Here is a 13,339-nt window from a genome sequence, read left to right as displayed (position 1 = left end):
CTGTGAGGTAAGTAGGGAGCTCTATTATCATTTCTATATTACAGAATTTCACTTGTCTTATTTTCCAGTTCTTTTGCTTTTCTGTTCTCTTTTTAATTTTTTTTATTTTTATTTTTAAATGCATCTTTATTGATTTCAGAGAGAGGAAAGGAGAGGGAGAGAGAGAGATAGAAACATCAATGATGAGAGAGTCACTGATCGGCCGCCTCCTGCACGTCCCTGACTGGGGATCAAGCCCGCAACCCAGGCATGTGCCCTGACTGGAAATCGAACCCCGATCACCTGGATCCTAGGTCGGCGCTTAGCCGCCAAGCCACGCCCAGTGGGCCTGCTCTCTTTTTTAGACAGACAAAATGCTGAGCACTCTTCATTATGATTCAGAAAGTAAATTAACTAAACTTTCTGATTTTTTTGTTAATTTATTTCAAATTCTTCATCTCTGTGCTTTTAAATTTTATCTTACAGGTATAATTGAAGTCCTGAAAGGAATGCATGAAATGGGAGTAAATCCTGATCAGGAGACATACATAAATTATGTGTTTCCATCCTTTGATAGCATAAAGTCAGTTCGTGCTATTTTGCAGGTGACTACAAATATGGTTCTAATTTCATAACTGAAGAAAATATCTTTCCTCCCACATGTTTTGTGTAACCAAAAAGAAAAGAAAAAGTCATTAAGCTTAGCACTAAAAATGGTCATGTTTGTATACAGTTTTCTAAAGTTTTGTAAAAATACTGGTTAGCATAACATCTATAGTGGTTAAACTTAAAATAACTTAAAGAAAGTAAAGCAGCATTTTTGTGTGTTGAAAGACAATATGCCAATATCAGAAAATATTTAAATAAAACAATATTTTCTCCTTAATCCCACTCTACATGCAGCTATAATTTTCATTTTTTGAATATTGCGTTTCACTTCTATATGACTTTTCATAATACTCTCAGTATACTTACTGTTCTGTTTTTTTAAAATAATCTTTTGTTTGACTCCAAAGCATTTTCCTACCCAATACTACGCCCTGTCCCCATGAGAATAGGGAAAGCCTTAATAAGAGAGCATATGAAGAAATTGACTTGGATCAGCAAGGGTTGCACTTTCCATTTTCTCCATGTTCAAAACAAAGTGCTATCTATAATTAGGAACAACATGGCAGAGCACCAAATACTTTAATAAGGAATATTTTGTTCAAAATATCTGTTCCCTGGGTGGTTATTCACATAATGCCTTGACTTTTCTAATATTAGAGCATTCTTTTCTTTCTTTGAAATAATTATATAATTACAACCCTCTGAAACGGGGGTTTATGTCTTGATTGTCTTTACCTCTCTTTTCTGAGTATTAGCAGGGTATTTTGAGCCTGTGCTGTACATATTTTATTGTTAAAAAAATACATTAAAAAGGTAATTTCCCACATATTATTTCTCTAAATCTTTTTTTCACTTGGCACCTTTCCATTCGTGTTTGTAACTCCACCAATTATTGTTTATGCTTGCATGTTGTTTTATTGTATGGATATGCCATAAGTTATTTATTTATTTAAAATATGTTTTTGTTGATTTCAGAGAGAGAGGGAGAGGGAGAGAGAAACATCAATGATGAGAGAGTCATTGATCAGCTACCCCCTGCATGCCCCCTACTGGGGATTGAGCTCACAACCCGGGCATGTGCCCTGACTAGTAATAGAACCGTGACCTCCAGGTTCATGGGTGGCCACTGAACCACTGAGCAACACCAGCCAGGCCCATAATTTATTTTTATTTATTGCTTATGTTTGGGTGGTTTTTGATATTGTGCTATGATATAGTGACTCAGTAAGTATATTTGAGCTAATTTTTGGCTCATGTACCTAAATTATTAAACAAAGGATGATTTTGGGGAAAGTGATAAATCATTTGGAGATAAATTAAATTTGATTTTTACCTCATGATATGCTCCAAATGTCAGTTTAGATTAGTGCATTCAATTTTTATTTTCTTTTAAATTAGAGGATTGTTCTAGTGAAGGCACTCTAAGGGTAACGAATTATCTGAATTTGAAGATAAGCATTTAGTTTGGAATGTTGTAACTCTTGCTGAAGTTCAGTTATTCAGTTTACGTATTGTTCTAGAAAATGAAGGATTATCAGAATATGGTGATAAAAAGAAATGGGAAAACAGGAAATTGTAATAGCATATCAAAATGTATTTAGCACCCGGCTGGGCGTGGCTCAGCGGTTGAGCGTCGACCTAGGATCCAGGCAATTGGGGTTCGATTCCCGGTCAGGGCACATGCCCCGGTTGCGGGCTCGATCCCCAGTCAGGGGCGTGCAGGAGGCAGCTGATCAATGACTCTCTCATCATTGATGTTTCTATCTCTCTCTCCCTCTCCTTTCCTCTCTCTGAAATCAATAAAGATATATTTAAAAAAAAAAAAAAAAGTTTTTAGCTGAGACATAATATTGACATGTGCTTTATCCTTAGGAAAATGGATGTCCACTTGAAAGTAATACATTTTCTCAAGCTGAATTGAAAAGTGAAGCAGTAAATGGGAACTTAGACTATGTTTTATCATATTGTAAGTATGCAACATTAACAGTAAACTTGACAGGTGTTGATTTCAGTCACTAATGAGAGTATAGAGGGTAGTTCCTGCCCTCAGTGCCCACCTCAGTGTACTTCAAGGTAATTTCCTTGAAAACAAGGACGTTTTTATGTTTTGTTTAAGTCATACTGATAAGACAGTTTATGATTTGATCTTGTGGATAATTTGCATGTAATTTTAAAGTTAAAAGGACCTTGGAGATAACATGGTGGTAGATAAGACTGGGGACCCAGAAGACTTGGGTTTTATTTATGGCACCTGGAATAAGTCTCTTTTCTTTGCTTCAGTTTCACGAAATGGGGATAGTATTATCTACCTACCTACCTACCTTGTGGGAGTTGTGAAAATCATAATGAGATACTGTGTCTGAAAGTGTTTTCTAAACTAACCTCTGTTTTAACCATAAGTTACATAAAGCCAGTCCTCATTAACAAAAACACAGCAAATTTTTACTAACTACATTTAAATGCAAAGGTGCTTTACAGTGTTCACCACATGTTAATAAAATTACCTCTTGATAGATGAAGAAAGGCATAGAGAAATTAAATGACTTGCCCAAAGTTAATGGTTTAGCTAGAATCAAGATTTTCTAAGTTTAACCTCGTTCTTTTCACGGTACTATTTTAATAAATAGGAATTTCTTAAAATTTCTTAAAACCTTCATTTTTTAACATATTTATGATGTTACTTGGGAGATTTTCAGATCTTGTGGAAAAGTTATCATTTAAAAACAAAACACAAACTAATTTCTAACCCCTAAAATGTTAAAAGTTAAGCTCTGATTAATGTATATTCAATTTTATAGGCGGAAGCTTTGTTAAAACAAGGTTGTTTGTATATTTTACCTGTGTATGTTATTTAAAGTAGTTCAGAATATTGTAAAGAAACAGACTATTCAGTATGGAAAATGGTGACTATTAGAGGTACAGTTGAGTTGAAGGTTGTGTATTAATGCTGGCTGCTATCTGAGTGTATTGATTTTGCCTTCCACTCTATAATATATAGATTTTCCATTCCGACAAGATGAAAACAGAAGCATTAGCAGAGGAATCTGGACACAAAACGTGCATACATGAGAGCTGCCATTACTCGTTATCACACCACCCATTCCACTTCATTGTCAGCCTCTTGATTTTTCAGATTTGTTTGTTGCTAAGGAAACTAGATATTTTTTGTCAGCAGCTTTCAACTTGCTCAGATGTTTCTGGTTGCCTTTTTTAATGAATAAAAATGACAATATTCTATAAAATACTAATTTGAATAGTATAAAAATAAATTTTCAAGAGATTGTTTATTAAATTCGAAAAAAAATTGCAGGAACTTTAAGACTAGAGTTTCAGTTCACTCCCCTTTTGATTTTCAGGACTTTGGAAAGCAGTTAGTTCTATAATTGCTGGTATTCACTATAGGCAGCTTCTAGGTCTGCTCTTTTGGTTACCATATCACAAGGAAGGGCAGGTACCAGAGAAGAGTAAATAAATGGCTTATCTAGATGGAGTTTGTGGAGTAGTAGGAAACATTTTCCCACTTGTGTTTGCAGGCATGGAAAATTATTTTGGCTGAGCAAATTAAAGATTGCTGAAAGACATTTACACTAATTCCTTGAATGACTAAATAACAGGTCATTTTTGAAATGATTTTTAGATTTTTAAATGATCTATAAAAACCCTGAGAAACTTATGCTCCTTGTTCAAGAGATATAACAAGTGATCTAAAAGAATTCTCCTTATGTATGGGGGTTAAATTTTTACTCACATTTAAGAAAGGTGAGCAAATGTTACAATTTACTGTGACTTTTCCCATGAGGTTTTTTTTGTTGTTTTTTTTTAAGTTAACCAGGTATCTTAATCACCTAAACTGTATTTTTTGTCTTCAGAATTTGCTTCCACTATGAGTTCATCTATAATTCAATCCATCTTGGATCATTCAGTAGCCAAATTATATGTGTACTGAAAAGATTAAATCAATTGTTTATAGCATGGCACCATTTTAATACAGTGACAGGGAAAATATATTCAGGAGATGCTACTATGATTCCGTCTCATGCTAGTTACGGCGTGCTTCTAGTACTAAGGCCAATCAGGCTTACGTTGTCAGCACTGAAACATGCAAGGATGTAAACTGTTAAATGACAAAATTAGTAGTAGAGCAAACAAATGCTCAGAAAAGTGAAAGATCAATATAAATCAATTACATAACCGAGGTAAAGACCTATTTTATTATGACTTCAGGTAGTCACTCTTGCATGAATGCACATTGGTCATAGTGGAAAATAGAATGAGAAAGTGTGAATGATTTAACATAACCTAACCCCACTCCCAGAAAAGGATTTCCCCCCTCATTTCTGTCTTTAAAGGACAGAGGTACCATAGGGTAGTTACAGTCTCTCCCTTTGTAGTGCCACACTGTCCATTAATATACAGCCTTGGTATGTGTACCAGACTGACTCTGAGTATGCTGGTAGATTAGTTATTGTCATTTATATGAAAGAATATCTATAAATTCATTGGTTGTATGTATTCATGAAAATTAAGTAAAAGTGTTTTAAATGGATAGTTTATATTGCAGATATATTACTGTATTATCTAATTAATTTATCTGAAAACATTGCCATTTAAAAAATAAAATTTCCAAAATTAAAAGGTATTGGTATAAGTAAAATCATAATTTAAGTTTTTGTTTTTGGTCTGAGATTTCATGATGACCATTTTCTTTTGCAGTGGAATCAAATACATTGCCTTTCTCATTTACTTCTTTAAGAGGCAGCCTAATTCTAGGCTTTAGGAGGTAAGATGATCACCTTATATAATTTTCTTTACCTGAATATGGTCTGATTTCTACTGTCTTTTTGACCTACTGTATGAGGAAAGACATCTTCTAATCTACTAGTTACCTGAAATAATCTTAATCTGTTTTATTCTTTCTACTAAGTAGTTGAATTGAGTTCATGCAGCCTTTTATATCATCATTTCCAAGAAATACATACAGATTTGGTAAAGGTCTTGTTTTAAAGAAGAAAGCACTGTTTGGAAATGCCAAGTTGGAGTTACAGATGAATTTATATGTATGTTTGATTTATACTTTGAATATTTAATTACAAGGTCACTTATTCTGTATACTACTACATTTCTCTGTGCTCAGGGAATGTTAATAACCTTTTCCTCCCACTTTTGTTATTTTGAAAACATTTAAACATAAAAACTGAAAGAATAGTAAAGGAAACATCTGCATCCTCTTTATATAGATTCACCATTTGTCGATAGTTTCCAAGATTTACTTGCTTTCTTATATACTCTTAAATACTTTCTTATATGCTCTTTCTCAATATTTGCTTGCTTTCTTATATACTCTTTCTCAATATTTACTTATATACTTTTTTTCCTTTTCTTTAGTAAATATGTTTTTATTGATTTCAGAGAGAGGAAGGGAGAGGGAGAGAGAGAGAGAGAAGCATCAGTGATGAGAGAGAACCATCAATCAACTGCCTCCTGCACACCCCCTACCAGGGATCGAACCAGCAACCTGGGCCTGTTCCCTGACTGGGAATCACACCGTGGCCTCTTGGCTCATAGGTCAACACTCAACCACTGGGCCATGCCAGCCAAGCACTTTCTTATATACTCTTTAGATATAGATATATGTGAGGCAAAAATGGGTTTACAGTTGTTTGTATGTCTCCCCTACAAAGGAACCTTACCCCTTTGTAATTAGTAAGAAGTCTGTGAGGTGGTACTTTGAGACAGTGTGTCTATCCTGTTTCCTAGCACCTTTTACTCAGTGGTTTTAGCAGACATTGGTAATCCTTGTTGAATCAATTGTTAACAGTGGGGTTGCAAAAGGATGAGTTTCTAATTTTGTCATTCTTTTTGCATTTTAATGACTTTTCATATTAACCCAGTAATTTTTAGTCTGTTAATTGGTTGGAGGACTAGAGTTTTCTGTAGATATCTCTGGAATCTCCCTTGTAGGCAATAAGAGGCAGATTCCAGACATGGAATCTAAGAGGTAGGAAATAAAGTTTAAAAAATACATAATACATGATCAAGTGGACACACATGCTAGTAGAGCCAGATTTTTTTTTAAAAAGAACCTGTAATACATTATGAAGTGAAATATAGTAACATTTTCCTATAGTTACTCTTGAAAAAAGAATGGAAAAAGTTTTTTGTATGAACTTCCAGGTGGTGGGTATTTCCTTCTTTAATTTCACTAACTTTCTATTCTTTAGTCACTTTGAATGTCAGTTATATTTCATAAAACCTAGACTTCTTAAACGAAGTACATGGGCTATAAAGTTGATCCAGTATGGTGGAAAAAACAAAATTGCATATTCTGATATATACCCAAGTCAGTCATTAAGCTTTTAGTGGCTTAATTGATTAAAGTATGCAGAGCTGCCTGCCCCATTAGTAAATGTGTCTGGTTGCTGTGTTTTTTTCTGTTTCTACTGTTTCTACTTTGCTGTCACTCTTGACAGTTTGTAATATGTTTATCTTAAGTAACTTACACACACTTAAATATTTTGCTGTTTCTAATTTATTGAGGGCTGGGAAATTAGGTAACTGGAGTCATGTTTGTTTGGTTTACTGCACTGTCTTCAGTGTGTAGATTAATACCTGGCATATGATCACGCTATTGAATTGATTATTGAGGCCTTATTTTAGGCATTGTTTTTAGGCCTCTGTTTTTTAGGCATTCTCTTTAATTCAGCAAGTATTTATTGTTGAGATTGGAGATTTTGGTTGGGATCAGATTATGAAATTATTTTATTTTATTTTTTAAATATATCTTTATTGATTTCAGAGAGAGGAAAGGAGATGGGGAGAGACAGATTTAGAAACATCAATGATGAGAGTCATTGATTGGCTGCAGCCCGCAACCCGGGCATGTGCTCTGACCAGTAATCGAACCCCGATTGCCTGGATCCTAGGTTGACGCTCAACTGCTGAGCCATGCCCGGCCAGGCAGATTATGAAATAATTTTAAATAACATAAAGAAAGTTGTCCTTTATTCTGAATAAAGTAGACTAGCTTGTGCAGTGTGGAGGCTTGGCTGAGGTAGAGATACATTTAGAATGTATTTTAATTTCAGACATTATATTTTTTATTTCTAGAAATTCAGTTGGGTTTTTTTAATATCTTCCATGTATCCTTAACAATGCTCATGCTTTTTTCTTCCTTCTCAACTATATGGAGATATGAATGATAAATATTTTGTTGTCCTTGTCTACTCATTCCATCATTTTGTCATTTTTGGGTATGTTTATTGATTCATTTTTTTTCTCATTATGTGTCTCATATTTCTGCTTCTTTGTAATTTCTGTTTGGGTCCCAGACATGGATTTTATGCTGTGGATCTGAATTTTTTTTGTATTTCTTTAAATATTTTTGAGCTTTGTTCTGAGACAGTCTCGAATTAAGTTTCTTGGAACATTTTTTCTTTTTTTTCCTTTTTTTCTTTATTGATTTCAGAGAAAGGAAAGGAGAGGGAGAGAGAGATAGAAACATCAATGATGAGAGAGTCATTGATCGAGCCCACAACCTGGGCATGTGCCCTGACCGGGAATCGAACCCTGATCGCCTGGATCCCAGGTTGACGCTCAACCGCTGAGCCACGCCCGGCCAGGCGGAACATTTTTTCTTAATGTTTGCTTTTTTTGCTGTGTTAGGCAGGACTGGAGCAGGCTTTAGTACAGGATTATTCCCGTTAAATTAGTGGGTATCCTTCTGAGTACCCTAACTGCTAGCCCTCCTGTATTTGGAGGTTATTGGGAATGTATACTGTTCCAATTCCTGTGTAAGTTCTAGGAAATGTCTCTTTCAGAGCCTCTGAAAAGATCTCAGGTAGTTCCTTGGCTTCAGATTGTTTTTCTCACTCACAGATGCTTTTTAGCAGTTGGCTAAGACTGAGGACAACTCTCTGAAGCTCTCCAGAACTCTCTTTGTTAAGCTCTCTCCTCTGGCACTCTGCCCTGTAAAAATAAATTTTAACTAGTCCTTTCCAGGAAAGTATTTTTTTTTTCTTAAAATTTTTATTGATTTTAGAGAGAGAGGAAGGGGGAGGGAGGGAGGGAGGGAGGGAGAAAGAAACATGGATGTGAGAGAGAAACATTGATCAGTTGCCTCCCACACGCGCTTGCCTAGGGATTGAACCTTCAACCTGGGTATGTGCCCTGACTGGGAATCAAACCTGTCACCTTTCAATATACTGGATAATGCTCCAACCAAGTAAGCCACACCGGCCAGGGTTTATTTATTTATTTATTTTATTGATTTTAGAGAGAGAGAAAGGGCCGAAGGGAGGGGAAGAGAGAGAGAGGAAGGGATAAGAAGAAGGAGAGAGAGAAAGAAACATTAATTTGTTGTTTCACCCATTCATGCATTCATTGGTTGATTCCTGTATGTGCCTTGACCGGGGATTGAACCTGCAACCTTGGCCCATCAGGATGACACTCTAACCAACTGAACTACCTAGCCAGGGCCCAAGAAAGTATTTTAAATTTTTAGGTTCTAAAACTAGATTATGTTGATGAATTTTTCTTATTGTAGATACAGAAAAGCTTCAGGTTGTGATAACTTGGCATTATTCATAAAAATATGTACATAATTTGAAGCATTTGTGACTAGAGGTGATTTCTTTCTTTCCTTCCCACCCCCAAAACTACCAAAAATTCAAGACATAATCAGTGTCATTACAATCCATTATCTTGGAATTAATGTAGCCTTCTATTTCATTTGATGCTGAATCAAATTTTAAGATCCCTTTGTCAGCACAGCACATTCAGTACACCTGTTGAGACAGTTACCTATTGCATGCTTCTCAGGGTCCTGTTGTACCTTTAGAATTGGCTGAGTGGGTAGGAGAAAACTGAGTATTTAATGGTATTCCCAATAGAATCCAAATTAACTACCTGCAACTCCTATAAGGATTAACAGATAAGAAATTGACTTAGTTACTCCTTACCAAAAATAATTATTCCTTGTTGTCAGAAATGTTAGAAATTACACAATATTAAATGAGATGTCATAGTCACTTGAGCGAATTCTAAGGGAAACTTGGGTATGCATATCAAAGTTAGAATGCAATTTTTGCAATACTTAGCTACCTTTAGCATAATCTGCCTCCTGGTAGTAGGTTCAGAGTCTATGAGGCAGTAGTTCCTAGCATGTGTTCTGTAACTGTTTCGGGAAAGATTAATTTTTTATACTATTCTACAATATTTTTGGAAAACCAACAGTTTTCTTTATATCTTTTTTTTTAAAATATATCTTTATTGAATTCAGAGAGAAGAAGGGAGGGAGAGAGATAGAAGCGTTAATGGTGAGAGAGTCATTGATTGGCTGCCTCCTGCACGACCCCTACCAGGGATGGAGCCCACAGCCCAGGCATGTGCCCTGACTGGGAGTCAAACAGTGATCTCCTGGATCCTAGGTCGATGCTCAGCCGCTGAGCCATGCCGACTGGGCTCTTCGTATCTTTTGAAAGTAGTACTTAAGAGGCAAGTTAGTATTTCTGTAAGTTGATAAGCTCAAGAAATGATCATTGATTACCAGTCAAGTGCAGTACCTTCCTAAAGTTTTCCAGTTTATAGATTAAATTTTCTAACATATGTAGGCAAAGTCACCTGTAGAAAGCTATTTAAACTCAATACTTTTTAGGTAAGGTAATTTTATTCAAGATTATTAGGAAATTTTTACTTTTAACTTTTTTTAAAAAAAAGACTATTTTTGAGATTTTATATATATATATATATATATATGTATTTTTAAATATATCTTTATTGATTTCAGAGAGAGGAAAGGAGAGGGAGAGAGAGAGATAGAAACATCAATGATGAGAGAGTCATTGATCGAGCCTGCAACCCGGGCATGTGCCCTGACCGGGAATTGAACCCTGATCGCCTGGATCCTAGGTCATCGCTCAACCACTGAGCCACGCCCAGCTGGGCGAGATTATATTTTAAAGGGTATTTAGATCTAACTGATAAAGTTAGTAAATTCTTATGTCAGATCCAGGGCAAGAAGATGTTTAGCATGAATAAGACTTTCTTTCCTCCGAACAGTAATACTAGCTGAACAAAATTCAAATGAGAAATACAACAGTGTTCTATATATATATTACTGAAAAGTACCACTAGAAATATTAAGTCACTTCTAAGAAACAGTATGTTACTGAACCTAGTTCCCATCTTGGCCGGGAGTATAACATATCAAAAAGAGAAATGCTTCAGAATTTCCATGGAGGCATTTAAGGCTTTGTAGTCTATAGAAAAAGAGTTCTCTGATCTAAGGAGGGATTTCTGACCCACTGGCAACAGTCTGAAGTTGACAAGTGGGAGTCTATGCTGTTGAAGTGGTGCTGCTTTTCATGTATTGAAAAAAAAATCAAGTTTCTGTTGCTAGTCCTATTGAAGTCACCAAGTTAAATGCCAGATATTAAGGCGTGTTTTTTTAAGTCGGCCAGTGAGGTTCCTTAGTGACATTTTTGCAGGGGGAGAGGAAGTACTTCATGAATTTTGTGAGTGCTCAGAAAATATTAGTTCTTTAGCTTGTACCATGGATTGGGACTGTGAGATAAGTAATTGACGGATGAGTAGGAAACTCCTTGCCCCCTAGTTGTTCATAGTTGGAGACCAGAGAGTAAGAAAGCAACTGCATACTCGTCTTGATAAGCATGAATGTATAGAGAAGATACTCTCTCTTTCTGCCAGACAGTGGAGAGATGGTTCTGGGCAGGATGTGCAGAGAAGGCCCTGAGCTGACTGTTGAAGGATGAGTAAGAACTTGTCTACAGAGAAAGAAGGGCATCCCAGGCAAGGTCATTAAGGCTGAGAAAACAATCATCTGGGGACCTGAAGGTAGATTCATAAATGGTAGCCCAGGAAACCATGAAATAATGGCAAGAAATAAAGCCAAAATGGTAGTTTGGGGCTCTTCATGAATGATCTTATTATAAGTTATTAGGTTTGGACCTTGAGTCATGGCTTTGAGCCATTGAAAGTTTACGTAATTAAGATAACTGACAGTGGAATTTGAAGGGTGGAAAAAAGGGTACAGGTAAGAGATTGGGGAACAGGACAACATGAAGAGATGAACAACAATTTGTAGGATCTTTTGAGGAGCCTGTGGGATTTAAGATGAAGATAGTCTTTGTGTGTGTGTGTGTGTGTGTGTGTGTGTGTGTGTGTGTGTGTGTGTGTGTGTGTGTGTACAGGTAAGAGATTGGGGAACAGGACAACATGAAGAGATGAACAACAATTTGTAGGCTCTTTTGAGGAGCCTGTGGGATTTAAGATGAAGATAGAGAGTTGAAACATCAATGATGAGAGAGTCACTGATCAGCCCCCTCCTGCACACCCCCGACTGGGGATAGAGCTCGAAACCCGGGCATGTGCCCTGACTGGGAATCGAACCTCGATCACCTGGATTCTAGGTCAATGCTCAACCGCTGAGCCACTCCCAGACGGGTGAAGATAGTCTTTGAGTCTGTTTTCTCTTCTGCGGAACAAGGAATTTAAATACCTACATGCAGAATTGTCTTAAAAATGAAAAAAATACTTGGAACCTAGTACAGAGGATTACTTTTAAGGAGCAGCTAGGGAAAGAGAAAATCTGAAAGAGATTGAGTAGCATCACTGGGAGACTGGCAGATAATATCAACAGCAACACAAATCTCAGAACGAACCAAAGGGGACCAAAAAGTATTGGGTGAGTTTTGAGTTGAGATTAGTGGTAACTTTAGCAAGAGTGCTTGAAATGTAGGTTTGTGTCCAGAAACCAGATTGCAGTGGATTAAGAGTAAACATGTGGTGAGGAAGTGATGAACTTTTTTTTAAAAAGCTTAGTATTAAAAGATTCTGTGTGCGTTATTTTTAGTTCCATTTATCATGAAGCTGCACGTTCAAGGTAGTGTTTTTAGTCATTTTCAGTTGTTTTAGATATATGTACAATTTTGAAATTTATCTCCATGCCTTCCCTAGGTACTTCATGCCAGGTCTGAGGGCAGTTTAATATCTTAGCAATATTTTTTATTGTACATTAAGTTAATATTTTGATCAAAGAGATGATTAAAATAGCTTTTCTTAAAAAGGAAGCCCAGCTTGAATTGGAATAGAAATTCTAAATTTAGACCATAGTTGGTGTGTATTTGTTTTATTTTCTAGAGCTTTCGAACACTCACAAAAGTAAAACTCCCAAGTCCCCATCACCTAGCTTCAGCAGTTAAAATTTTACAATCTTGTTTCATCTATTCCTTTTCCAACCCACCCTCCTTTTTTCCTGGACTGTTTAAATTGTAGACCTCTTGTCATTCTATCTATAAGTACTTTAATATACATCTCAGAATTTATTTTAAATAAAAATAACCACTGTAGCATCACACCTGACAAAATTAACAGTAATTGAGAAGAATTCATCAAATTCCCAAAGTGATACATGATACAGAAAAGGTGACAGACTGCAGTTCTTGCCACTTAATTATTGTACTCTTTTGGGCATTGGCCTCTCACATCCTCAAAAACTGTTATTTCTACTCTCTCTCCCTGCCATTTCTTAAATGTGATCTACAGCTTAAGAGTTCTTGGAATTAAAGCTGTTCCTAACCTAACCGAAAAAGATGCCTACTTTTTTTATCAGTATAGATTTTTTTATCTTCATATCTTGAGTTCTCACTCTTCTTCCAACTTACTATTTGGAAAAAAGAAAATCTTTTTTTTTTTTTTTGGATGTGGAAATGCCAGGTAGTCAGAGGAGGCTGCT

At 36.0% G+C, this 13,339-nt stretch overlaps 1 protein-coding gene across 1 annotated transcript in view; it reads left to right on the top strand.

The window, feature by feature from the left end:
- Positions 1–13,339, top strand: part of LRPPRC (leucine rich pentatricopeptide repeat containing) — an 86,963-nt gene that overhangs the window by 20,859 nt on the left and 52,765 nt on the right. Inside the window, exons 12-14 of the mRNA XM_081157253.1 lie at positions 466–584; positions 2,461–2,554; positions 5,302–5,368. Coding sequence (XP_081013379.1) covers positions 466–584; positions 2,461–2,554; positions 5,302–5,368 — 280 coding nt within the window. The remainder of the gene's footprint in view (positions 1–465; positions 585–2,460; positions 2,555–5,301; positions 5,369–13,339) is intronic.

The sequence above is a fragment of the Miniopterus schreibersii genome (genome assembly GCF_964146895.1).
Source record: "Miniopterus schreibersii genome assembly, chromosome: 13".
Taxonomy (NCBI): domain Eukaryota; kingdom Metazoa; phylum Chordata; class Mammalia; order Chiroptera; family Miniopteridae; genus Miniopterus; species Miniopterus schreibersii.
Note: the sequence above shows the minus strand (reverse complement) of the source record. Positions and strands in the feature narration are given on the sequence as shown.